This window comes from Perissodus microlepis, chromosome 23 (genome assembly GCF_051167445.1).
Source record: "Perissodus microlepis isolate ML-2025 ecotype Zambia chromosome 23, ASM5116744v1, whole genome shotgun sequence".
NCBI classification, from domain to species: Eukaryota; Metazoa; Chordata; class Actinopteri; order Cichliformes; family Cichlidae; genus Perissodus; species Perissodus microlepis.
In genome coordinates, this window is record NC_140482.1 from 42,451,659 (window position 1) to 42,474,331 (window position 22,673).

The 22,673-nt window shown below is 42.7% G+C and overlaps 3 protein-coding genes across 11 annotated transcripts in view; 1 reads left to right on the top strand and 2 right to left on the bottom strand.

Moving 5' to 3' along the window:
- Positions 1 to 2,647, bottom strand: part of obscna (obscurin, cytoskeletal calmodulin and titin-interacting RhoGEF a) — a 40,883-nt gene extending 38,236 nt beyond the window's left edge. For 6 of the 7 annotated variants that reach the window (XM_084922641.1, XM_084922644.1, XM_084922642.1 and 3 more), the window contains exon 1: positions 2,445 to 2,647. In XM_084922641.1, the coding sequence (XP_084778767.1) occupies positions 2,445 to 2,647 (203 nt within the window). Of the gene's footprint in view, positions 1 to 10; positions 2,408 to 2,444 lie in introns of those variants that run through there. The other variant, XM_084922643.1, reaches the window with a different exon arrangement.
- A 276-nt stretch (positions 2,648 to 2,923) lies between these two features.
- Positions 2,924 to 8,696, bottom strand: LOC146362265 (dynein regulatory complex subunit 11). The gene is made up of 19 exons (XM_084922647.1): positions 8,563 to 8,696; positions 7,821 to 8,148; positions 7,599 to 7,718; positions 7,251 to 7,433; positions 7,083 to 7,154; positions 6,800 to 7,005; positions 6,613 to 6,697; positions 6,424 to 6,534; positions 6,195 to 6,270; positions 5,675 to 5,781; positions 5,408 to 5,494; positions 5,265 to 5,326; positions 5,108 to 5,190; positions 4,586 to 4,693; positions 4,305 to 4,504; positions 3,862 to 3,948; positions 3,615 to 3,792; positions 3,277 to 3,515; positions 2,924 to 3,034 (listed from the first exon to the last, which is right to left on the bottom strand). Exons 1-19 carry the CDS (start codon positions 8,694 to 8,696, stop codon positions 2,924 to 2,926), a joined length of 2,577 nt encoding a protein of 858 aa, XP_084778773.1.
- Positions 8,697 to 9,912: 1,216 nt separating this feature from the next.
- alkal1 (ALK and LTK ligand 1) lies at positions 9,913 to 17,678 on the top strand. Of its 3 annotated transcripts, XM_084922654.1 has the most exons (6): positions 9,913 to 10,012; positions 10,295 to 10,576; positions 12,627 to 12,680; positions 13,228 to 13,311; positions 15,218 to 15,291; positions 17,458 to 17,678. In XM_084922654.1, exons 2-5 carry the CDS (start codon positions 10,306 to 10,308, stop codon positions 15,280 to 15,282), a joined length of 474 nt encoding a protein of 157 aa, XP_084778780.1. In that variant the 5' UTR covers positions 9,913 to 10,012; positions 10,295 to 10,305; the 3' UTR covers positions 15,283 to 15,291; positions 17,458 to 17,678. The 3 variants fall into 3 exon arrangements, with proteins under 3 accessions (XP_084778780.1, XP_084778778.1, XP_084778779.1); XM_084922652.1 differs by lacking the exon at positions 9,913 to 10,012 and having other exon boundaries at positions 10,285 to 10,576; XM_084922653.1 differs by lacking the exon at positions 9,913 to 10,012 and having other exon boundaries at positions 10,285 to 10,576; positions 13,231 to 13,311.
- Positions 17,679 to 22,673: the final 4,995 nt, after the last annotated feature.

The following is a 22,673-nucleotide window of genomic DNA, read 5'->3' on the forward strand; positions in this document are numbered from 1 at the left end:
ATAAGCTTACCTGCACCAATGCACCAGCTCTCAAACTAAGCAGGTGATCTATAGGACGAACACATGCCTGCATGCACTCTTTCTGCACCAGTTTCAAAAAAGCAAAACTACTTTATCCAAAACAAACACGAGCTGGATGAAACCTCCAGCATGGCCACTGATCCTTTGGGAGTGCTGTGCTGTTTCTCACAGAGCCTTTAAGGTTAACAAGATGTATTTAATCCACCAAAGAGCGTGTCCATGCCTCCTTGTGCATCCCAGTTCCCAAAGTTGACAGGCTATAGTGCTTTCTCTTTTTTTCCTGCTGTTATGGAGCATAGTGCTGAACAGCTGACATATCTCTCCCCACACACTAACCTCCAAAATAGCCTTCTGTCAGTATGAGGGCAAAGATAGCTTTGGCTTTAATGGTGCAAGGCACCATATGCTCGACATCACTGGAACCATGAAAAACAATCAGAATGTAAACAGTGGTCCCAGTGTCTCTGATGGTTTTCCACCATGCATCAATCAGGGGTTGACCAGCTTAGAAACATGACAATAAAAAGTAGATTCACCTTATTTTAAAGCAACCTTTGTATTGCATCAGAAGGTCTGCAGCATTTTCTCTCAAAATGAGACCAAAATGACTGAACAGCATCAGACGAGTCTCTGCACCATGAGGCTGATGGGGTTTAATCGCCTGCTCCGCACAACCCCGACCCACATGTGCCACAGTGTCTAAAGCCTGTTACAGATACAGACGTCAAACAGGTAACAGCAAAGAGGTGGTTTCTTCCACTGTTAATGCTAAAAGGTCATGAAAGATGCATACATCCTTAAAATCTTTACAAAACAAGTTTGAAGTCCCACCTTCATAAGACACCTTTGGAGCCTCGGGCATAACTCTGGCTGCATATTTCACCACTCATCACGGCCTGGTGGGTTTCCTGGTGCAGAACCAGCTTTTAAACATAGTCAGTAAATTTGAAGTTGGGGTTTTGGGACGGTCCATCAGAGAAGCATCATAGAGCTACATCAGAACAACTGCAGATCAAACACAAACTACTGGACAAAAGTACCAGTTATTTGGATATGTCACCACTTTGCTGAGGAAGACCAGCCAAGCTGTGGCCCTCCGATGAGAGGATGTTCAGGAACAGCCCAGAAACCACCAGGGTTAAAGTGTGTCATGAACTCGAAACCGCTGGAACACCAGCGTCACTGTCCACAGTCAAAACAAGTTTTACACAGACTGAGAGGATCCCGACATTTGGCCTTCTCCAAAAGATCAAAGGTCAAGCATGGTGGTAGTAGCATTATGCTCTGGGGCTGTTTTGCTGTGAGTAGTGCTGGAGACCCTAAGAAGGAGACCCTCCAAAATCCTCAATTTCACGATGGTTGGATAGATTTTGCTAAGGGACATTTAACCTAATGGTCTGTGTGGCTGCATGAAACCAGGATCTGAAAAGCTCAATATGCCCCAAAAACCAAATACAGGAAATATTACAATGAGACGGTCAACGCCCAGCAGCCAACCGTGCTTCAGCCTTTATGCTATTGTTTTAACAATTTTTACGTAGCTCAGATTTGTGGGAATCCCTCATCAAAAAGAAGAAAGCCAGAGCCAGGCAGCATTGTGCAAACCTCAGTTTGACAGACAGTCCCATGTGCCAGTGAAACTGTATCAGCAGAGATTATCTCTGTGGGGCACAGAAAATAACCTGTCATCACTGAGAAGGAGAACGGTGGTCCACAGAAGCCGGTCTCAGTTTACAGAAGCTCATTCACTACAATGTTTAACAGGTAAAATATCGAGTCAGTGTAGGAACAAATATTTCGTTGTATTTCTGACTCGAAGGCTGTCGCTGTTTCTGAAGATGAAAGACGAGCAGCCTCTGATGTCTTGATCCTGTGAAGATGTCCAACAGACGAGCTTTGCATGATGAAATGTGGATCTTTGTGCACAAACTCTAAAAATAGAGTCACGGTAAAGGAACCAAGTCAATGTGAAGATCTGCGGAGGGAATTTAGAACTTGACGAAACAGCTGAACTAAGCCTCTGGATCATGTTGGAAACACTCCCCCTCGTGTGTTTGGCATTTCTTCTGAGCCTGACTCTCTGCACCACACAGAGGCAATAACAAAGAACACTCTGCAGCACGCTGTGATTATTTAAAATGTGGCTCCTGTCGTCATCTAGGTGGCCTGGAAATGAATTTTACTCTTTGTGTGCGACACCTAAAGAAAAGAGGATCTCCTTAACCTTCATAACTGAGCGCTACAGCCAGGAAGCCACAGCCTGAACATTAAATGTCCTTGACTGAGCCGCGTTGGCACATCTAATAACAGCTTAGCCTTCAGTCTGACAGCTACAGCCACAGGAGTCTGTCCACCAGTTTAACAGGTCAATGGTCATATTTACATATTTAAAGTTGAGATATACACATATATACAAACTGCACCTCAGAGAGGACAGGTCATTCAGAAGTAAGGATGAAGAAGCTGCATCTAGATCTTCTTCTTTGTATGGAAGCCCACAGTCCCGGCCTGGCATCCACCCAAACAAACATGACAAAGCTGAGAGGATAAAATCCGACACCAAGCGAGCGAAACGCAGACAAAACGAACGCACTGCAGAAGTGGGCGTCCTCGTTCCCACGTGCATACTGAAAAAAAGACCTCCCAACGTTTTGGAAACATTTTACTGACATAAAATTGAAAATCATCAAACTACTGCATTCAATAAAATGTAGGATGCTAATGATTTGAAAATGACTGCGTTCTGTTTACAGGTAACACCTGCACAAGAGAGAAACTTCACTGATGTGGCAGCACTGCAAACACAGGGACTGCAGCTTAAAGTGTGTTAATGACGCAGGACAGCGTCAGCCTCACTGAGGGTACAACTCACACACGTCAGTAAAAGACAACAAATAAAAGATCATTTTTTTCCTTTCTTCTTGGTATTTTTGTCTTGAGCTGGTTCTTCTTCTTCCTTTCCTGACGCAGCTTTACTTCTTTTCTTTCCCAGGGGCGTCTTTGCATACCAGCTCTGTTGGAAAAAGAAATCCTTTTGTGATTTTAATGTCAGTGACAACAACACTGTCAAAGAATGTAAATGTAAGCAAATCCTAAAGGGTAACTTAACAACCTCTAATAATCTCGTGTTTAACCTTTATATAAAGTGATCCGCAGTACTTTTAGTCCATTTTTAGCCAGAGTAAAACGGGCTTCAATATCCTGCTTCTCAGCCTGTCGTTGAGTTACTCTTCACATCAAAGACATCCACGTTACCTTCAGGGCCTCCTCCTCCTCCTGGAACACGGGGTCAATCTGGGCTAACGGGGCGATAAACTCAGCTGCAGTCAGCGGTCGTTTTGCCTGCTGGAAGACTCGATGTTTGGTAAGAACGCTCTGAATCACTTGGACGATGTGTCCTGGAGTATAGCCGTCAGAAATCTTTGCCAGAGAACTGAGGTCCAACGCCTCGGTCACTTCACCTCCGTGTTTTCTGATCAGTTGCTTCCACAGGACTGAAGGCAAACAGAGTCAGTTTTAACACCGACGTCATCGAAATATCGTTACATTCATTACAAAAACATGAAGTGTAATTGTGGGTGTCTTGTCTTTACTGAGTCTTGAGCCGTAGTCAGGTCTTGGGATGAGGAGGACTTTGCTGAACATTTTGCACAGAGACTTGATCTCGGCACTGTGCGGGTCTCGAGTCGTTCCTATGATCAGAACGCGATCCTCCCCTTTGATCAGCTTCAGGAACTTGGGCAAATCTTTCTTCAGCCGCTTAGGGTCCAACTATTAACCACATGGAAAAATCAGCTTTACAACATTTGTACACAACGACAATCCCTTTGTCTGCTTTACCTCTTTTTCCTCTTTGGGGATTTTCCTGTAAAACATTTTCTCTGCATCTTCGATCCAGATCACTGAAGGCTGCATCAGTCTCGCAACCTGTAAATGATCAGGAGGAACTTAGCAGGATGCAAATGTTCATGGCAGCTGAACACAAGCCTGTTCTTTAGATGCACTCTAGTCTGAGTCTCAGCCCTCTTTCTTCCACCTTATTTGGGTTACACTCACGCTGCATTTTTCTGTACACTGGCTTCTTTATTCTGCTTGACATTAACCAGTTTTTCATGTAAGTTCATTAAGGTTCTGCCTTCATAACTTTAAGTCTTTAAGATTATGACAGAAAAATCTGAATGCAGTCTGATTTGACCTTTTTTAAAGTCTTTAAATCACCAAATTCTTCTCATTTGTGCTGCACACACGAGATTAAAAGCATTGATTGCGGTTGGCCGTTTCACCTTAAACACCATGTGAAGCATCATGGCGAGCCCGCTCTTGCCTGGGTACTTTCCGGCTGTGTTCAGGGGAGACAGATCAAACAGGCAGGCGCCCGTCTCGTGGCAAACCGCATGGACCAGCATCTTTTTACCCACACCTGTGGGTCCGACCAGCAGGACCGACTTTATCAGAGGAGCCTTCTCGTGTACCACCTGAGAGCCTGAAAGTGACGCGCATATTATTTTAAACTACAGATGTTTTCTGTCCCGTTGCTGTGAAAGATCGGTGCTGGCTTTAATACCTAACGGCAGAACTGCGTACAGAGATATGACTTGTCGCACATCTGACAATGACGGCATGGGCTCAATGTCATGTTGCCTCAGCGTGGTCCCCAGGTAGCTATAGTCGCCTAGGGAGTAAACAGCCAGTCACCTGTTTGTTAGTTTCACATCGACACAATGCAAATGTTCTGCAAAACCATAATCAGTGAATAAATCTCACCTTAACAAAGGCTGGGATATAAAATGATGCAATAAGTTTCAGCATTTTATTTAATCTGTACTTAACTGACCTGTGACGTATGAATATAGACAGTCGGTGCAAAATCATCAACATTACATCGAACGACTGCGTTAGATTAGTTTTAGCAACGCGCGCCAGAAGAGGGCAGCACATCCACGCGCCATAGTTTCTACTTAACACAGCTCAGTGGTGAACTTCCTGTGGAGTACCAGCACATCATGCACAAGCACACAAAAACAAGACGACCAGAGTTACAATTAGACAAAAGCATTTCTGTCACAAACAGTGTGTCGTGTCTTACCCAAGAAATCCTGCAGCTGAACATTATGTGTCTGCTTCAGTAAGCCCTGCTCCACCAGCTCCCGACACAGAGACTGCAGAGTCCTACAGAAGTGAATAAAAGATGAAATCTCTTCTGCATTGTGCCGAACATCCAATCAGGCTGCGCGTGACCTCACCGATCCGCCGTCAGGTCTTTTTCCTTTTTCTTCTTCTTTCCACTCTTAGAGCCTTTCTTCTTCTGCAGAATGAAACAAACACAATCAGGAACACGCTTCAAGGAATCAGCGTAAACTGCGGCCGCCGTCTCTCAGTCAGGTACCTTGGCGTTTGCTTTCGTCTTACCGCCCTTGTCTTTATCCACAGACAGCTTCCACTCAGCCAGTTCGTGTCTCATCTGCTCATCGACCTGGTGCGAGCAAAACATCACCAGTGAGTGAGGCAAACCCAAGCATTACATCAAACTCTCTGTTAGGACCAAACTAAATGTTCATTTAAGGCTAAGCAGAAGCAAACGGGTGTTTTGTTGTGAAATGAGCCAAGAATTGCTTTTAAAATGGTGGATCGTGTGCTGGAGCCTTCGCCGTACCTTCACTCGAATTTCCGCCTCAATGACTTTCCTCTTTTCTTCCTTGATCAGCTCCGGGTCGTGCATTTGGTTAAAGTTTCCGTACTCGCTGCGATTGTGCCAAAAGTCTGAGGATGACAAAGATGCACTGCAGACTGTAAGTATGCGCGTGAAAGGTTGGTGCTGCTCATCAGGACGCAGCGTGGGGGAAGCGGCTCGCCACTTGGAGACTGAAGAAGTCACCTGGATGAGCGACGAAACGTTTCTCCCACTGAAAACGTCCAGATGAACAGAACTTACAGAGTTACTTACCTGCATGACTCAGCGTGCATCAGGATAAACTGTTATACTCACAGAGACGTCATGATTGGCCAAAACAAACAAAAACCTTTACGCTTTGCTGCAAACCCAATTTAGCAGATCACGAATTGAACGAGACCCTTTGCCTTCAACTGAATGTGAATCACGAGTTTTAGTGTTAAAGGTTTTTAACATTTACGGGGCCGTAAACAAACTGTCAGTGTTTGGAGCTGGACCGTACCTGCGTAGATTTTACTTTCAACTTCGAGGTCCAGCAGGAATGCAGAGGGCAGCATCTTCAGCCCTGCCTCCTCCACCTGATCGTGATGCAGTTACAGCGATGAACACAAAGTCAAGCATTTGGTTTTGCTTTGATTGAGCTCAATATTTTGCTATATTCTAATCTAAGATACAGTAATAATCATTTTACAGATTGTTCTACTAAATTAAAAACAGCGGTGTCTCCCCACCTCCTCGTCTTCCTTCCTCTTGTCACTTTTCCCCTTTTCCTTCTTTTCTTCTTTTCCTTTAGCTTTGGCGTTGGCCTCTTCTTCTTCCTTTGCAGCAAATTCTTCCAACAACTAGAAAGCCCACCAACACCACTGTTTACGAACAATATTAAAGCACGAATAAAACCTTTAAATCAGACTGGATTCTACCTGCTGAGGGGTCTTTTCAGCAAAAATGAGGGCAGAACCTCCATCTTCTTCATCTGGGTAGTCTGGAAATGTTCCTGTAGCATTGCTAAAACATCGAAGATTCAAACGTGAAACTAAACCCACCGAGTGTGAAAAAGCTCCGTGACCGGAGGAAAAAATCATGGAAACAAACTCTCTGCCAGCTTACCGGCACTCAGTGAACCACTGCTGAATTTGCACCTTCATGCTTTTGCTCATGTCGTCCCCTTCCACATCCCGTAGTTGGTTCATGACATCCACTGTGGCCTTTTGGTAAGCCTCCTCGTGCTCCATCTGTTTTACTCGTGTGGAAGCCTCGATGGCGTGGGCCGTCATTTCCGCAGGGCGTGGCTCCTCATACTTTGGATCCATATTCTAGAACAAAAATTCAGCACTCTAGTGTTTCCTCATAAACATTAAAACGTATCTTGATGAAGCCGCATTTTACGCACCATTCCCAGAAAAATCATCTCCTCCTCTCTGGCAATTTTTGTCCTCTTCCTCTGCACGTAGCCCTTCCACACCTGCGAGTACATTCAATTATACCTGTGAGCATGAACGAGTGCTTGCACAGAAAAAGAAGATGGCACGTGACACGTGGTGTGTGAGTAACGATGGACCTTTTGGATGCAGACTGCAGCGGATTCAGCACTTTCTGCTCCAGGTTCCTTGATCCTGTATATGGTGTTCATATTTAAGTTTTTCATATTGAACTTTGCCCTTTCACGTCCTTGTCGTGCCCGCTCTGCCACTTGAATAATCTTCACTGCCTCCTCTTGACTCATCTGCTTGGCCGTTACAGGCTGTGGGGACCAAAAATAGAACAGACAAAAGTACGGAAACACCTTCTGCAAGACGCCGACTCATTAAATGTAACAGTTGTTGCATAAGCGTGTAACAAAATGACAGGAACAAATTAAGCGAGAAAGTTTCAGGGCTTTAAAAGATTTGGCTGCTTTTCCACTCACCTCAGGAGTTTCAGTGACCTCCGCCATTTTCAGGATGTCAGTCAGCATGGCCTTTCTTTGCTGCACCTCTTCGCTGCGTTCACTGTGAAAATAGCGAGGGATGGGGATCTCGAGGTCGGCCTAACAGGACATCGGAGTAAACAGTGGTTACTATGTTGGCCCTGGGCGCCGGTGTGCGGAAGCTTAATTTGGTTTTATCTTGAACTCAGAAATCAAACGTACAGGTATGAGCTTCAAATCATGAAGCACATCATCCATGTAGTGGTACTCTGAAAACTCTTTCTCCACCATTTCATTTTTCAGCTCTAACACTCTTCCCATCACACTTTCAAGAGCTGAATGAATAAATCTTCTCTTCTGAGGGTGGACCACCAGGTCATAGGCTTTCTCCAGCTGTCTGAAGATTTGGGTGTAGCGCACAAAAAGCATGGCCAGACGCTGGAAGAAAACGACTCTGTCTTTTTCAGGGCGCGGGGGCTCAGCTGGTAGTTCTTCTTCTAGCAGACAGCTCAGCTCTAACTGGGCATCTGCCCACAGCTGGTTGTATGTCCTGAAAAAGTGGAAGCAATCTGATGAGTTTGTGCCAGAACGAACAGTCTGTGAGTGAGAATCCTGAAAGGTACATAATGCAGGTTAGTGATTGTTCAAAGAATAACAAGAATAAACGACCATGACTTGCAAATGCTAATAACAACAAAGCTAAATATTTAAAGAGCAAAAACCAGCACACGTGTCAGCGCTGCTATTCAGCTGGATGGAGTCTCATTGCTCATTAGGATTGACAATAATAATAAGACCCTTTATTTATTCTATGATCAAATATGCTGCTAAATTTGAAATATCCCTGCTGTGATACTTTCTTTAGTTTGACTTACTGGGCACAGATATTTTCACGTTTTACGCACAACAAGCAAACATTAAACGAACCTCACAACAACAAGCACGTGGCTTTTGAACAGGTTACCTTTGCGACATATTTTTGCCTCCGCGGATAGAAAACGCGTCTCTAACCAAAGAAAGGTCCCACAGAGCCGAAACTAAACCAAGCTTAGCTACAGCTAACGTTAGCTCAGCCTTCAGTGCGTGGTCTGTTTCCATAGTAACAGTAATACAGGAAGTCTGTCCGCGTTGAAAGTCGTGTTTCCCTCCGCAGTTTGAGTCAGGGCGTAGGATAAGTTGAGGATATGCTGAACACAACACAACTGATACGTGTCAAGAGACCTTTGGGCCCCAGAAGACGACCGGTAAGGATTACAGAGGCAGTGGTTATGTTCAGGTAAAGCTAAGCGATGGGGACCAACACCTGACGCACAGTGCTTCTTCTCCACAATTAATATAAAAACATATAAACATCTACGCCAACAACAATAATAAAAACAGTAATGTCATCTTCCTCCTCCTGTGCTTTTTAAACCACCAAACATCGAATGACGAAATGCACATCTAAAGCTTCCACGGGAGCTCTTTACGCAACTAGGTGACGTGAATGCATGCAAAGTGCAAATGTGGATCTCTGTAAGCATAAATAGAAGCCTGTTAATAACTGATTACACATGAAACAATGAATCAATCTGAAGACTTCACACATTAATAGATTTGCCTCATTATTACACTCATACAAACTTTGTATTTTAAACTGGATTGGAGTCACAGTTCCAGCAGCTGAGTCAGCAGGTGTGTCTGTATCAGATGTATCTGAAATGTACCCACTAATTACACCACTCCGTAACCCTGCCACACCTGTAGGTAAAGTTATACACGGTTGTTACATGACTCTGTTCAGCATGTGTGGGAAAAAGACGGATGGCTGCTCCAGGAGGCGCAATATCTGCGGCGCTTAGGCGGTCACAAGACTTGGACATCGGTGAGCAAAAACATCGGCACGCTGACAGGTCAGCTAGAAGCTCACATGCCCACAGATTCTTCACTTCTCTGCACCCAACATCCAACAAGTCGCTCTTTTTGGAAAAGTGGACACTCGTGCGCTTCCGCGCCACGGTCTTTGTCGGGTTTTTTTCTTTCTTTGTTAATGGAAGTTATAGTGCACGGGGGACTTTTTCAGATCTTCGCCCATTATTGCATCTATAAGAGGGTCGTTTTTATTTGCAAGTAGCCTGTCCCGTTCAACTACAACTAGTGATGTTTTTGGTGCGTAAAGGAGTGGCTCATGCCTAAGTGAGCGAGTGCCACTGGAAGAAATTACACCAAAGATGTCAACATTGCTTTACCACCCACTCAAAATCGATTGTATTACCTTCAAGAAGGTGGCTCCTCGTATAAATAGGAACGCATTATTTCAAGAAAGACGGTGGTGAGCACAATCTGTTGGCTTTCTCTCCTATCGGATCGGAAGAATTTGCTGAAGACAACTGTGTCCACCCTCCAGGACATAAGCATCTTTAACTGCTAAACTAGTAAGTTTGAAGTTCAATTAAATGCATTTGCGTTACTCTTGTATTAAACAAGGGGAAAGTGGAGATTTTTACCTATTTTATCTCCAACATGCAGATTTTATTAATTTTGCTGTAATAATGAAAATGTGAAGGACTTCAAATATCAGTGCTGATTCGTCCCTTCATGTAAATCATAATGCAAACTGTCCAAGTGTGTTTTTGGTCAGTCCAGTCAAACAAATGAGGCATTTCTTTTCGTGTAATGACTTTCGTGTAACAAAACCCGTCTGCTCATGCTTTCAGACAGTAAAGTCATGCAGGTGGAAAGGAAATGGCACATACTGCTCACTATCTTCTTTCTGCTCATCACTTCGGGTCAGTGTATGGACAGCAAGGAGGACAAGCAGAAAGAACGAAGGACCCTGTTGGATCTAATCTTACAGGTTATCAGAGACAGCCAGCAACGGGAGAAACCCATCTCCAGGCGCTGTAGCAGTGGACTCTTCACTTCAGCACAAGACATGAAGTTCTCCTCCCGGGAAAAGCCTTTCTATGTCCCTAGGCTGGATAACAGTAGACTCTCAGGTAAGCTGATAAGATTTATTTTTAGGTTCTGATGATGAAGGCATAATCCCCATTTTACAGTTGGGGACAGCTGTCAGTGTTCTGGGCAGTGCTGCACGTCTTATTCAAGAGCTTCTTTTAGCTGAATGGAAACTGGTTTGTTCGAGTTAAATTTTGTAATTTTGTGTGTCAATGGTGCTCAGAGAGGTCAGCATCCACATCCGTCTGGCCTCAAGCGTCCAGCTAAATTTAAAGTGGTTTCCATGAACACAATGCAGGTGTGCTTCATTTTGAAGACCTGTTTTCTGACCATGTTTCTTCAACACGTGTGCCCGTGTTTAACTGACTGTTGGACAGATGGAGATGTGGATAGGCTAATTAAGGTAGGAGGGGCATGGTGATGCTAAACTTGTGAATGAGTCATTCAGTATGATTGGACTCTTTAACGTGAGTGATGAGCGCCCAGCATGCACACAGGCACTGTAGTGTCCTAGAAAGCATCTCCAGTCACATTCACGTCTGCAGACAGAGCAGATAAAGCAGACTGGTTGTGCTGTGTCACGTACACGGCATTGCATCAGTGATACTCTAACTAAAATACTTTTTTGACCGTTATGGAATGAAGAGCCTGTATGAGGAGACTATAAACACTGGACTTTATTTATCTGGGAAGACTATCCAAGCATGTTACTGAATGTTGCCCTTGCGAATGACATTTAACAGGATTTTTACTAAAACTGAGTCGTCTCAGACATTTCAGTAAATCTGCATTAATGCTGCAACTCTTCAAATATCTAAAACCTGGCAAAGAAGGTGCGCTCGAATGTGATAAAGGAAAGGAATCCAGAAAATCCTTTTGTGCAACTGTTTTTATCGCTTTAACAGACTCAGAGAGTAGTTGAGGGCTGTGCCTCATTGGTATGTGTGAGAGTATATTAAGGGCTAAGTTAACATAATGTGCTGTTTATTTCCAATATCAGACTGTGTCCAACAGCACTATCAATTAGATCCTGTCATAGAGATGTTGTGCAGGCGTTATACAGCTTAAAATCTTGGCTCCAGCTCATGCAGTTGGAAAAGTACCTTTCAGACCACTGACTGGATGGAATTCATCTTTTGAGGATATAAAAAGCAGCACATTAGCAAGCGGTGCGTGCAACGCTACCAAAGATTTGTGGTCACGCAAGGATGGATGTTTTGAACACAACGAGGAGGAAGGAGAAACATCGATAAATCCACTGACGTGTGCGGCACACTCACCTCTTCCTCTACAGCTACGGTTGTTTCAAGAAACACGCCATGAAGCCCGGCACTTATTTTCTAGCTGGTTTTATCTGTTACATTGTTACAGTTTTGGACTGGCAGCTAAAAACAGTGTCGACACATTCACTAATCCTCCACATATGTAGACCCTGAAAACCTGACTCGTGTTGCTCTTATGGGTTGTCTTCTGTCCGTCTTCCTAAATTAATTTTGTAATATTCTCTGTGATTTTTCTTAGTGCATCTAAGCGATTTTCTTCCATATTTATCCCCCCGTAGAGCACTGCACAAATCTCTTGCTGGAGGGTTAATGTAGCTACTTACTTCTTCTGATGGGCATTAAACTCCCATACAATAATCTCTTTACCCTGTAAGCATGGCCATTGTGTTACGAGACTGCTGCCTGTGTTGCCTGGATGGACAGTTAATACAAACAGAGGTCCTTGGTGTCTTTATGAATACACAAAATTTCCCCAGAGTGCAAACCGTGGACAAAAACATGAGTGTGTCAATCAGTTGGAGAAAAACTACATTTGGTGCACATCTGAGGAACTTAATAGAGAATGAATAATGTTCATTTATGATTCTGCAGTTGGGACGTGTGCAGTAAAATCCAAAAACATTTAAAAGTTATTAATCATGCAAAGCAGCTGTGCATCGTCACGTAAAGCAGCGACACTGCTGAGATTCTTGAAACATAATGCAGGATGCAGGAGGGAGACTGTTAACACTGACGATCCCTCCGTCACTGTGGTTCATGCATAACTTTGCTCAGATGGTGAGAAGCTAACAGTGAGTTTCTTTTCCAGAAATCTTTTCCAGAGATGCAAACATGAAAGAGAAAATCATTGAGCATTTTGGAGGTAAGAAACCAAAGACGACACTAGGAGCACAAACTCTGTCTCTAATGCAAGACCGTTTGTTTCTGACAACTAACTGTCCCAGCATAGATGGCACTAATCCAGTGCAACATTTTACTGGAAATTCCTCCTTTTGCCCCTGTGAAAAAATCCTTTTCTTTCCAAGCCAGCATGCAGTATGCTCAGGTCATAGAAAACATCACGAACACTGGGGGCTGCAGTAAGTTAAGAAAGGGTTGCTTGTAGGGCAGCAGTGCTGAGAAACAGCACATGGTCTGAAGCTGACAGTATTAAGCTGAAGGCAGCGGCACATTAAGCTGATTATTTGTCTCAGGAACTATGTGCAGGGTTCATGAGTGATGTGAGAATCTGGACGCTTAAATGTTAGATGTGCTTATAATTGAAGACACGATTCCCCTGCACACCAAGGCCAGGTCCAGCTTTAGTTAGCACATGTCTGTTCACATTAACTGTAAGCTCAAGCTTAATTACACCTGCAAATAAGATTAAAAAACGATTGTTTTATCTGATGAGACCTTTTTCTGTTAAGCAGGACCAGTCAAGTTCTCATCGGAGTGCAAAACACACTTTCATAGAGTTTATCACAACACGAGGGACTGCTCAACACCAGCATGTATGTATGACTTCTTCTCCTGTTCAGTTTCTGCTGATGTGCTCGATGATCTCTGTGCTTCCTCAAAACCTGTTTTTACGGGTTTACTGTAACGTCTTAACAGTTTGTTTGGGTTGGAGTTGTCACACTATGACATGTAAATCAACTACCAGTCAAATCTGATCCGAGTTCAGTTTATGAGTGCTAAACTCTGTGCTTAATAAGACAAACGTTATTGCTTTAAACTGTTCTTAAATTATAAAATCATTTTGATTTGTGGATGAGGGGTATATACACCACCTCTGGCTAACATTTAGGGAGTAAAAACTGTAGCGATTGAGGGCACAGTCGGTGGCCTTTTCTCTGTATTTATGCCAGAAGCATAAATAGTAGAGGTGGGAATCACCATACATCCCACGATACGATATTATCACAATACTTAACGCAAAATACGATATTATTGCAATTTTTTAAAATATTTTGCGATATTCAGATTCTGTACATAAAGGTAAACTTTATCAATATTAATTTTATCTAATAACAAAGTCTCACACTCAGTCTTTCTCTCATTTCAGTCAGTTTTATTGTTGACAAACTGAACGGTTTGTATTACAGTCTAGTCCAACTTAACTGAATGCAACCATCTGGTACAATTATAGCTATTCTGAACTATGCAATCTGTGAAACCTATGCAGCCCATTCAGCAACTGAAGAATTTAAAAGTAAATTAAAACAAAATATAATTTTACATTAAATAAAAAAGTTTTAAACTTAATTAAAATAAAACATGTCTTAAATTAAAATAAGTAAACTGTCATGTTTATTGCTGCCATAAAAAAAGTTAAACACATTTGGACAGTGAAGGATTCTTGCTCAGAAAAAGGATCAACATACTCTGAAGTCGGAGCATGTTCCAGTCCACAAAAACTTTTTTTGTAACAAAATATCGATTTCTGCTGTCCCTGTATCGATACATTATTAGCAAACAAAATATCACGACACTACACAGTATCGATTTTTTCCCCCACCCCTAATACATAGGGGATCATATCAGAGCGGCCGTCCAAACAGAAGTCTGAATCACTGTCAGCCTTCTTTGTGACAGCGATGTGACCCACGGCCTGCAGTACCACACTAAACTGTGATTTACAAGAGCAGCCTGACTGCAGAAATCGCAGCTACACTGGAAATGAATTGTTCACGTTATGTAAAAAAACTGTGAGTGTGTTTTTAAGTTCTTATGCAATCGTTCTTACTTCTGAGATCAAACCTGCGCACACGCAGCATTGAAATAAAACGAGTTTGACACTTGAGCTGTACACGATAACGGCGAGGGTTTCTAGTAAAAGTAAACAGAGCTAACGCGCCACAGGGATTTGGAAACTCAAACACGATGTTTTATTATTTGATTCTGTTGTTAAGACAATTTGGTGATGTATTATGAAAATCCCGGTCTTCCTTCTGGGATATTAATGATGTGGGAATTAAGAGGAAAACGTCCAGCAGACATCATCAGTGAGTGCAGATGGTAATGCTGGGTGTGCATTTGTCACACAATAAATTAGAGCGAGAAGCTCCTCCTCTTCCTGATGCCTTTCACACATGTGACCGAGTCAAACAGGCATCAAACTACATACATGTCCCGAGCATCCTGTATGTTATCACATACAGGATGCTCGGGACAATCCTGATTATATATATATATATATACATATGTATAATTGGCTTTTTATCTTTTACCAGTAAGTTAAGTATACTTTACTATAGATGCCACCAGCAGAACACGGTTTAACAAGTATTTCACTGTGAACCTGAGACCTCATGTCTACGTTACTATTTTTACCACAAATCCAAACTTTTCATGTTTGTTTTTTACTGATATGGTTACCAGGGAGGCGTTATATTAACATCATGTTTTTCTCCCCAGATTACAAAAGATGTGCGAGATTGCTAACACGATTAGCGATGAGTCCACTCTGCATGCAGTCCTAGATATTGCATGTAAGTTTTTTCCTGCTTTCCTGACTGTTTTCGTCATCATCCTCTGAATAGAAAAAAAACGAGGTTAAAGAAGACAGAAATTTTAATTTAGAGGTCTGTGTTGCTTTTGGTCAGGTTAATTGAATGTGTGATACAGAGCTGGGGGGGGGGGATTTTTCACGTAAGCAGAAATGTTAAATTCAACATTTCTTTACTTAAGAAGACTGTATGCTTTGATGACATGCTAAAACATTAGCCTGTCAGAACAGGGTTTAAATTTAGGTCTGTAGTGGAGTGAGAGAGTCAGAAAGAACAGAGACGCAGATTTTATACATTCAGTTCTCTTTATGCCAAAAATGCACATTAGAGCATGTAATTCATGTTGTCAAGCACATGTGAAAAAATGGCACACAGAGATAATAAGACTTCACCCGTGGTCTCCTGCATCCACAACAACAGAAGGGTTAAAGTAAAAAAACTATATATATACATACATAGTTTTTTTTAAACTCCATGAACGTCACTGCTCCCCGGCGTTCGTGGGAGAAATGCCGCTCGTGTACTTCCTCACACTAAATCTATTAATACGACCGCTCTCAGGACAGAGGACGGACTCTGGCTGACATCAGTGGAGTAATTTACGACGCTGTCGTTGTCAGGCCTTTTTAAAATTGATCTTCTGTGACAGCAGGTCTGAAGGGTTCACTGCTGTCTAAATGCAGCAGGCTAAATGCACACATTCAGTACAGGAAATTAGCTGGAGAGTGATTGCTCTTACAGGGTTCATCTCTACAAGCGGTTATCTTGGTTCATTGGATTTTTCTGTAGTGGAGTTGGTGATTATAAATTTGAAGAGGCTGACACATCCCAGGTATTCAGTTTCTCAAGTGAATCAGATAATAAGATCCTGTCGGCGAAATCTGACAAATGTAACAATCAGAGGGAATATTAAAGGATTCGTTATGTCGTCATTCTGGTCATTTCTTAATAGAGATGTTAGCAGAATGACATCTTTGAGTGGAAAACAACAAAAATTTGCATGGAGGTGTTGGAGGTGATCGTGGAAGTATAATTAGTTTTCTAGTTTTAGTTTTCTAAATACAGTTCCTGCTTTGCGGGGGCGTCTTAGCCTGCGGAGAACCTTCTTCTGTTTGCCTTGCAGGGAAAATCTGATTTGCAAAATTTTAGTAATGAACAAATCTACTGTAGCCAGCCTAGCAGTCGTTAACTGTTAGCAGAGGAGCTTCTGAAAACCATCACGTTTGCAAATAGAAAAGAAATAGAGCGTGGGAGACAGGAAGAAGAAGAAGCAGTGTAATGGCGTGCAGCAGTGGTGCACAAACACGTGGGGAGTGAAAAGGAAACAGTCTGAGCCTGTTCCAGCTGAACTAAAGGATGCCTCAGGGTCACCTGATCCTAACTGTAAGGAAAAGCCTGAACTTACGGTGGGGGTGTCTGTCTCCTGGATCCACAGTGGGAGCTGCTTCCACAGAAGACGCTCTGCCTCCCATTCTACAAACTCTGGGAGCCACAAGCAAACATGCCGTCTGAGAGCAAAGTGCTCTGTTGGGATAATATGGCACTGTGCACCGAAAGACACGACAGGGCCTGATTATCGAAAACTTTATATGTGAGGAGACAAAACATAACTCTGTCTTTAAGAGCCCGTGAAGAGTAAATATGGGTAAATATGCTCTCGTTACTATAAGAATATTAATATAACACAGACTGAGAACTAGAGAGAAACAATGAACATCAGGTCTGTCAGAGCTGAGAGGATGTTTCAGTCCGTTACTCTCAGTCTTTCAAACTGCATTGATTTCTTGACCAAATTACAGAAATGGCTGAAAATAGCTTTATTGTTATTGTTATTATATAACAATTAGTTGTATTGGGTGGACGTGCGTTATTATATAATCGGCACGCCACCCACCCATAGACACGCCCCTGTTTGTGGATAAGCTGGGACGTAACACGGAGGAACACTGGACGCCACTAAGGACACATTTTTAAACGCTGACTTCCTCTGAAATTCAAGACCCGTCAAAATCACCTTTTCACTTAAAAGAGTGGTTGTATTATTTGGTTGTATTATTTGGTTGTATTATTTGGTTAAAGGGGTGAAAGGATGCAGGAACGAGTGACGGTTCATCCTCATCAAGGTTTTGTATTTTCTTTTGATTGCAGGTCCCAGAATAACAGAAGAAGGATCGACGTGGTGCCAAGGAAGTGCCTTCAAACCCACAGCAGTCATGAGAACGTGGTTGTGTTTCTAGTGTTTCTACTTTCTGTTGTTCTCGCTGTCATCGATGGACGTCGTTGGTTGTTTTTGAATGGATGTACCTGTATATACCATGTATCTGTAAAGAAATATTAATTTAATATTAAATGCACCTATTTATTGAGAAGGAATGTATATAATAATTTCACAGTCATTCAAAATTTGATTCCTTTTTGGTTATTACAGTTATGGATGAGGAAGAAGCTTCTTTTCTCATCCATATATATGACTCCCACTGTTATACTGATATTAAGCTCTGTCATTGACTTCATTACATTTTATTTGGCACTGGAGTGAACTAAAGGATGTGGCTGACAATGAGAATATATGGAATAAGAGCAATGGTGATAATGCACTGCAGTACTGAACAATAAAGAATACTGAAGCACAGCATGTCGCCATCATTGAAGATGAGGGGAAACTGGTGGAGAGCGGTGTGATGAGCTCAGGATTAAGCCAGCCTCTCCAGTTTGCAGAGGAAACACCGTTCGGTGTCGTGAGCGAGACTGCGTTTCATTACAGTTGTTATGCTGTGGGAATACGTCTTTATGCTCCTTCTGGCCCGAGTATTTCTTCTTCTTTCAGTTTTCTGCACCTTTCTGACGCTGTCTCTGAACAGGGACCACCATTACTAAACTCTCTCCTCTAACTGGAGCTTGTTGCAAAATTTCTGGCAGATTCCTCTGCTTGTCTCTGGCAATCACACACTCAATCATAGCTGTCAGATATCTTGGACTCAACGGGATGTTGAGCAACTCGAGCTCCAAAGAACCAGCTTTGGATAAGCTCAGCAAAGGTTTGATGAACTCCTCAAGTAGTCACACGTGAAAGGCATTTTTCAGAGTTGTAGCTGTTGATAGGGAGAATCTAAATTAGCTGCACGATGGCTGATGGTGGGCTTTGAAAACATCTGCGTACCGTGTGGAAGACTTGACAAATTGGCTCTGGCGAAAGTTTCTTGCAGTTTACAAGTGCAATCAAGCAGGGAAAGAAAACCGTTTGAAGAAAGTTTGTTCACGATAATAAAAATTCACTGATTGAAATGTGCTTTGTGTTCAAGCCTCAGGCCACCTGCTGTATCAGTTAACAGGCTGAACTGAGCGTAGTCTCCAACTCGTCTGACTTCATGCCAGGAAAGAAAGAAACGTGTGTTTTTTTCTTCCAGAGGTTCTCTCGTGTTTTCTTTTAAAGCAGCAAACACCGTATGAGAACTGGAGGTTGTTCAGTGACTGACGGAGGCGTCCCAGCTGCTTTAATTGAATTCACTGTGAATTTCGGGGACAGGGGTCAACTTGGCTGTGGTTACAATAACAGAGCGCTTTAAACTGCTAAACGTCAGAAATCTATTTTTCTTTTTCATGTCGTATCGTCTCGTACATTTGTGCTCTGAGAACAGTGACAGTGATTGCTGTTTTTATTTGGGGAGTGAAATAAATGATCCACGTACATGTGGGGATGCTGATAAGCTAAGAAAACATACCCTAAGCCAAAGATTACAACAGCTCTGTTCTCACGTCAGTATGTCTCTGCAGACTTAGCAGGAAAGTTTTTCTTACACTGGATCTTGCATTATTCAACAAAGTTTGGCCTGTTGTGGGATCGTTAAAAAATCATCAGCAGCGGACATCAGTTCAAAGGGTTGTGAACTTAAACTCCGTTGAAAATATGTGCGTGGGGGGGTTGGGTTGTTTTTTAGTGCTGATGATGTACAGATCCTATCAGTGCAGTGTTTCCAGCATGACAGGAGATGTCCTTGCTCTGCAGGGCAATAAAATCGGTGGTAGCCTCCCTTCCACAAATCAAAGTTGCTTAGGAACAGACGAATCCGGCTCAGAAATTTATGCCCCACCAAAAACCAGCATATTGCAAAACCAAATAGCCAAAAGTATCCAGATGAAGCACTTCCTCTGTGGCGTACTGTGCGGTAATGAACTGGACCAATTAGGCAAAAGGGTGATGTTTTCAGCCTAAACTATAAAAGGATTAGGAAGCTAAAAATACTGCTCGCACCCCACGGGATACACTGGGGATCCCTTTCCCTTCGGGCAGGCAGAGCAGGGACACCGGATCCTAATCTGAGGAGGATATCACTTATCTGGAGACAAACAGCACAGATTAGGAGAGGAGACAGAAGATGCACAGGGGACAGTATGTGGGAGGGCGTTAATACAATTACACACAAGCACCAAATCCTTCCTCTGGTGCCTCTGAGAAATGCTGCTGTAATAAATAGCAAATAGAGACCAAAGCCATGCCATTTCCTTCCTGTCAGGCGGTACCGGGCTCCATCAGAGCTCAAGATCAGTGAGGAGAAACGTGTTCATGGAGCCATCTTTAGATGGAGGCTGGAGGACACGTTGCTGTAAACTTCGGGCCTTGTTCGGATGTGATACCAGCTCACCAAGTGGATGCAATGCTCCCATTCCTGCAGTTTTGTTAGCCATTTGGCACTTACTAACATATTTCATGCTAAAACCTAAATATGGGCTCTTATGACGTAAATATCAAAGCCCCTGCCCCATCCACAGAAGAACACTTTGATCCAATTGCTTGGACCCCAAGGCTTCGTTCAATCAAACCGCCTTATTTATAGTGATCGCAGTCGTCTTGATGACTGTAAAATTGTCGTCGAGGGTTCATTGATTCACTTCATGTCTCATGATTAATTCATCTCTCTTCTCATGTCTTTTGCGAAATGCACAAATCCTACATGAGTCACCAATAATGTCAATTCAGATAATACATCCTTCATCGGGAATCTGACAGCTGAAAGATGACTGCATTGTCATCTTCATCTTCATCATCACAGTCGTGGCTTTTTCCATCGTGCTGAAAGAGCCGTTGTGGGTTTGAGTGATGTGAAGAAAACACCTGTTGTTCTTTTGTATGTTTATAAAAAGATTGTTTGGGGATTCTGCGACCCCTGCGCAGCCTGGGCCGGTCCGTGCCGTGCCGTGCCGTGTGATCTGATGAGAAGTGCGCCGCCGCAGCTCTGTCTGTGCGCCAGCCTCTTTGATCGCGTGTCCTGGAGGTGTTGGAGCTGTCTTCCTGCCACCCCCTCTGCACGCCCCACACTGAGTGTGCTGCCACGGTTAGGACTGAACGCACCGATTAACTTCAAGGCATCCTTTTTTTTTCACCCAGACGTGACATATAGTTAAGAGTTAATTTACGGTGAGCTCTCAGTTTGTTCCCATTATGTGGAGAAATTACATAAACCTTCCTTTTTCATGATCGTTAAAAATAAATGCTTCACATCACAGAACATCAGCGATATCAATGCAAGTGATTTGTACACGTGGAATATCGTTTAATGTTTCTGGGGATTTTACTGTGTTTTGAATTCATGCCAGAGCCACAGACAACCGACGATAAACACGTCATTTTCCACAAGATGCTTTCATTTACTTAGCAATTATTCTACCTTAAATTCCACATTTAATTACAAACACTTCTCAACCTGTGCATGAAAACAATAACGGCTCCATGCGGGTTTGAAGCTAAAAGCCGTGCCGAGTCCGGTCCAGCCAGCTGGATGACTTTGGGAACATTTTAGAGGGTGAGGGAATCTTTTTTTATTCCAGGGAACATTGTGTTGCAAGTCATTTAGAAACGATCGAGTCTTGGTCGCTGTTTTCACCCGAGACGGGGCTTCAAACACAGTTTTAGAGGCAGACAGAGAAAAGCATCACCCACGGCCTCGCAAACTACAGACAGGCACGATCTTAAAGAGCTCTGCTGTGTTAACTGATTATTGAGAAAAGTGAAAATCACACTGATTTAATGGTCAATCAAATGTGACTTTAAAAACTGATAACGATTCATCTCATAAGTCACGACTCTATCCGCGACTCTTCAGCTCCAGTACTGCACAGGACTCTGACAGCTCAGAGGTGCACCTGACACGCCAGGACATGTTTATGAGGTGTTGCACACAGACACACGGACACATTTCAATTGTAAATGTACTCAAATACTGAAAAAAAAGTTTATTTTGTTTGTTTTTAACGGACTCAGCGGGTTTATTGGTCTGGCTACCTGAGAACTGCCCCAGAGTCTGAAAGACTTTGCATCTGGATGTGAGAGTTCAGTGATTTCTGGTAACCTGCCCATGGACGCTAACTTTGCTGGCAACAACTTTGCAAAGAGTATCCAGGAGGCAGATCTGGTCAGTCTGGCATTAATTGTGGACATGTATTTTGTCACTGGTTTGTCTATTGGATCCAGCTTTCCAGCTGTCCTCTCATCCAAAGACTGTTATTTCAGACAACAGAAAACAACATGGCAATAGCCATAGGCTACCTTACTGCCATAAACTGTGGGTGCACATGTCCATCTCTTTTAATGAGAATCCGCCCCGTTATGGAAAAGAAAGGTGCCCGGTCCATCCACTTTAATTCCTGCAGGCCGTTCCCATAGCTCTGCAAGAGACCTCATGACGAGCAACTCAATTGACAGGAATGCAAGAGTTTCTTTATGGGCTTCCAGGTCGTAGAGTTTCCTCATAGAACTGGATTATTTTAATTTATTGCCCACTAGTCATTTATAGCTACTATCCATGAAAATGACGTGAATGTCTGGATAAATCTATTCATATTTAAAATAGAACAGGGACGAAGCAGCGTTGAGAAGAGAGCCAGAGATGAATAAGAACTAATAACTGAATTAAAGTGGTGTATAAACACGTGAAGAAACACAGTGCATCATGGGAATCCCAGCAGCCTCGGCTGTCTGTATCATAACTAAGGATTCCTTGGTTTGTTTAACAGCTTTAAACAAAACTTTTAACAAAATGTTTGATAAATGTAAAGAATATTTGCTGTATAACATTTAAATCAGAATTCACTTTGTGGTGAACGGTGCACGAAGCCTTTCTAATTATTATTATTATACTTTTATAATATTGTGCTGTGAGCTCTCTGGGTTGTATGTCTGAATGCAGGTGCTCTAAAATGGTACAAAAAAACATTTATTTAATAAACAATAAACCCAAAATACATTTAATCATTACCTAAAACAAAACAACGAAAAGTTAAACAGGCATGTAAAAAACACTATTTAGCCCTTTGTTCCTGCTCTTTATCATTTGTTCTAAGAGGTGATGAGTCTCATCTACATGCTG

Excerpts from the sequence above, each read along its gene's own strand:
- LOC146362265 (XM_084922647.1), bottom strand. The coding sequence starts at position 8,696 with ATGGAAACAGACCACGCACTGAAGGCTGAGCTAACGTTAGCTGTAGCT. Across the intron at positions 7,155-7,250 it reads CTGCAGTCTGCATCCAAAAG|GTGTGGAAGGGCTACGTGCA; the intron begins GTCCATCGTTAC and ends ATGTACTCGCAG. Across the intron at positions 4,505-4,585 it reads GTACGCAGTTCTGCCGTTAG|GCTCTCAGGTGGTACACGAG; the intron begins GTATTAAAGCCA and ends CGTCACTTTCAG.
- alkal1 (XM_084922652.1), top strand. The coding sequence starts at position 10,285 with ATGCTTTCAGACAGTAAAGTCATGCAGGTGGAAAGGAAATGGCACATA. Across the intron at positions 10,577-12,626 it reads GGATAACAGTAGACTCTCAG|AAATCTTTTCCAGAGATGCA; the intron begins GTAAGCTGATAA and ends TTTCTTTTCCAG. Across the intron at positions 13,312-15,217 it reads GGACTGCTCAACACCAGCAT|ATTACAAAAGATGTGCGAGA; the intron begins GTATGTATGACT and ends TTTTCTCCCCAG.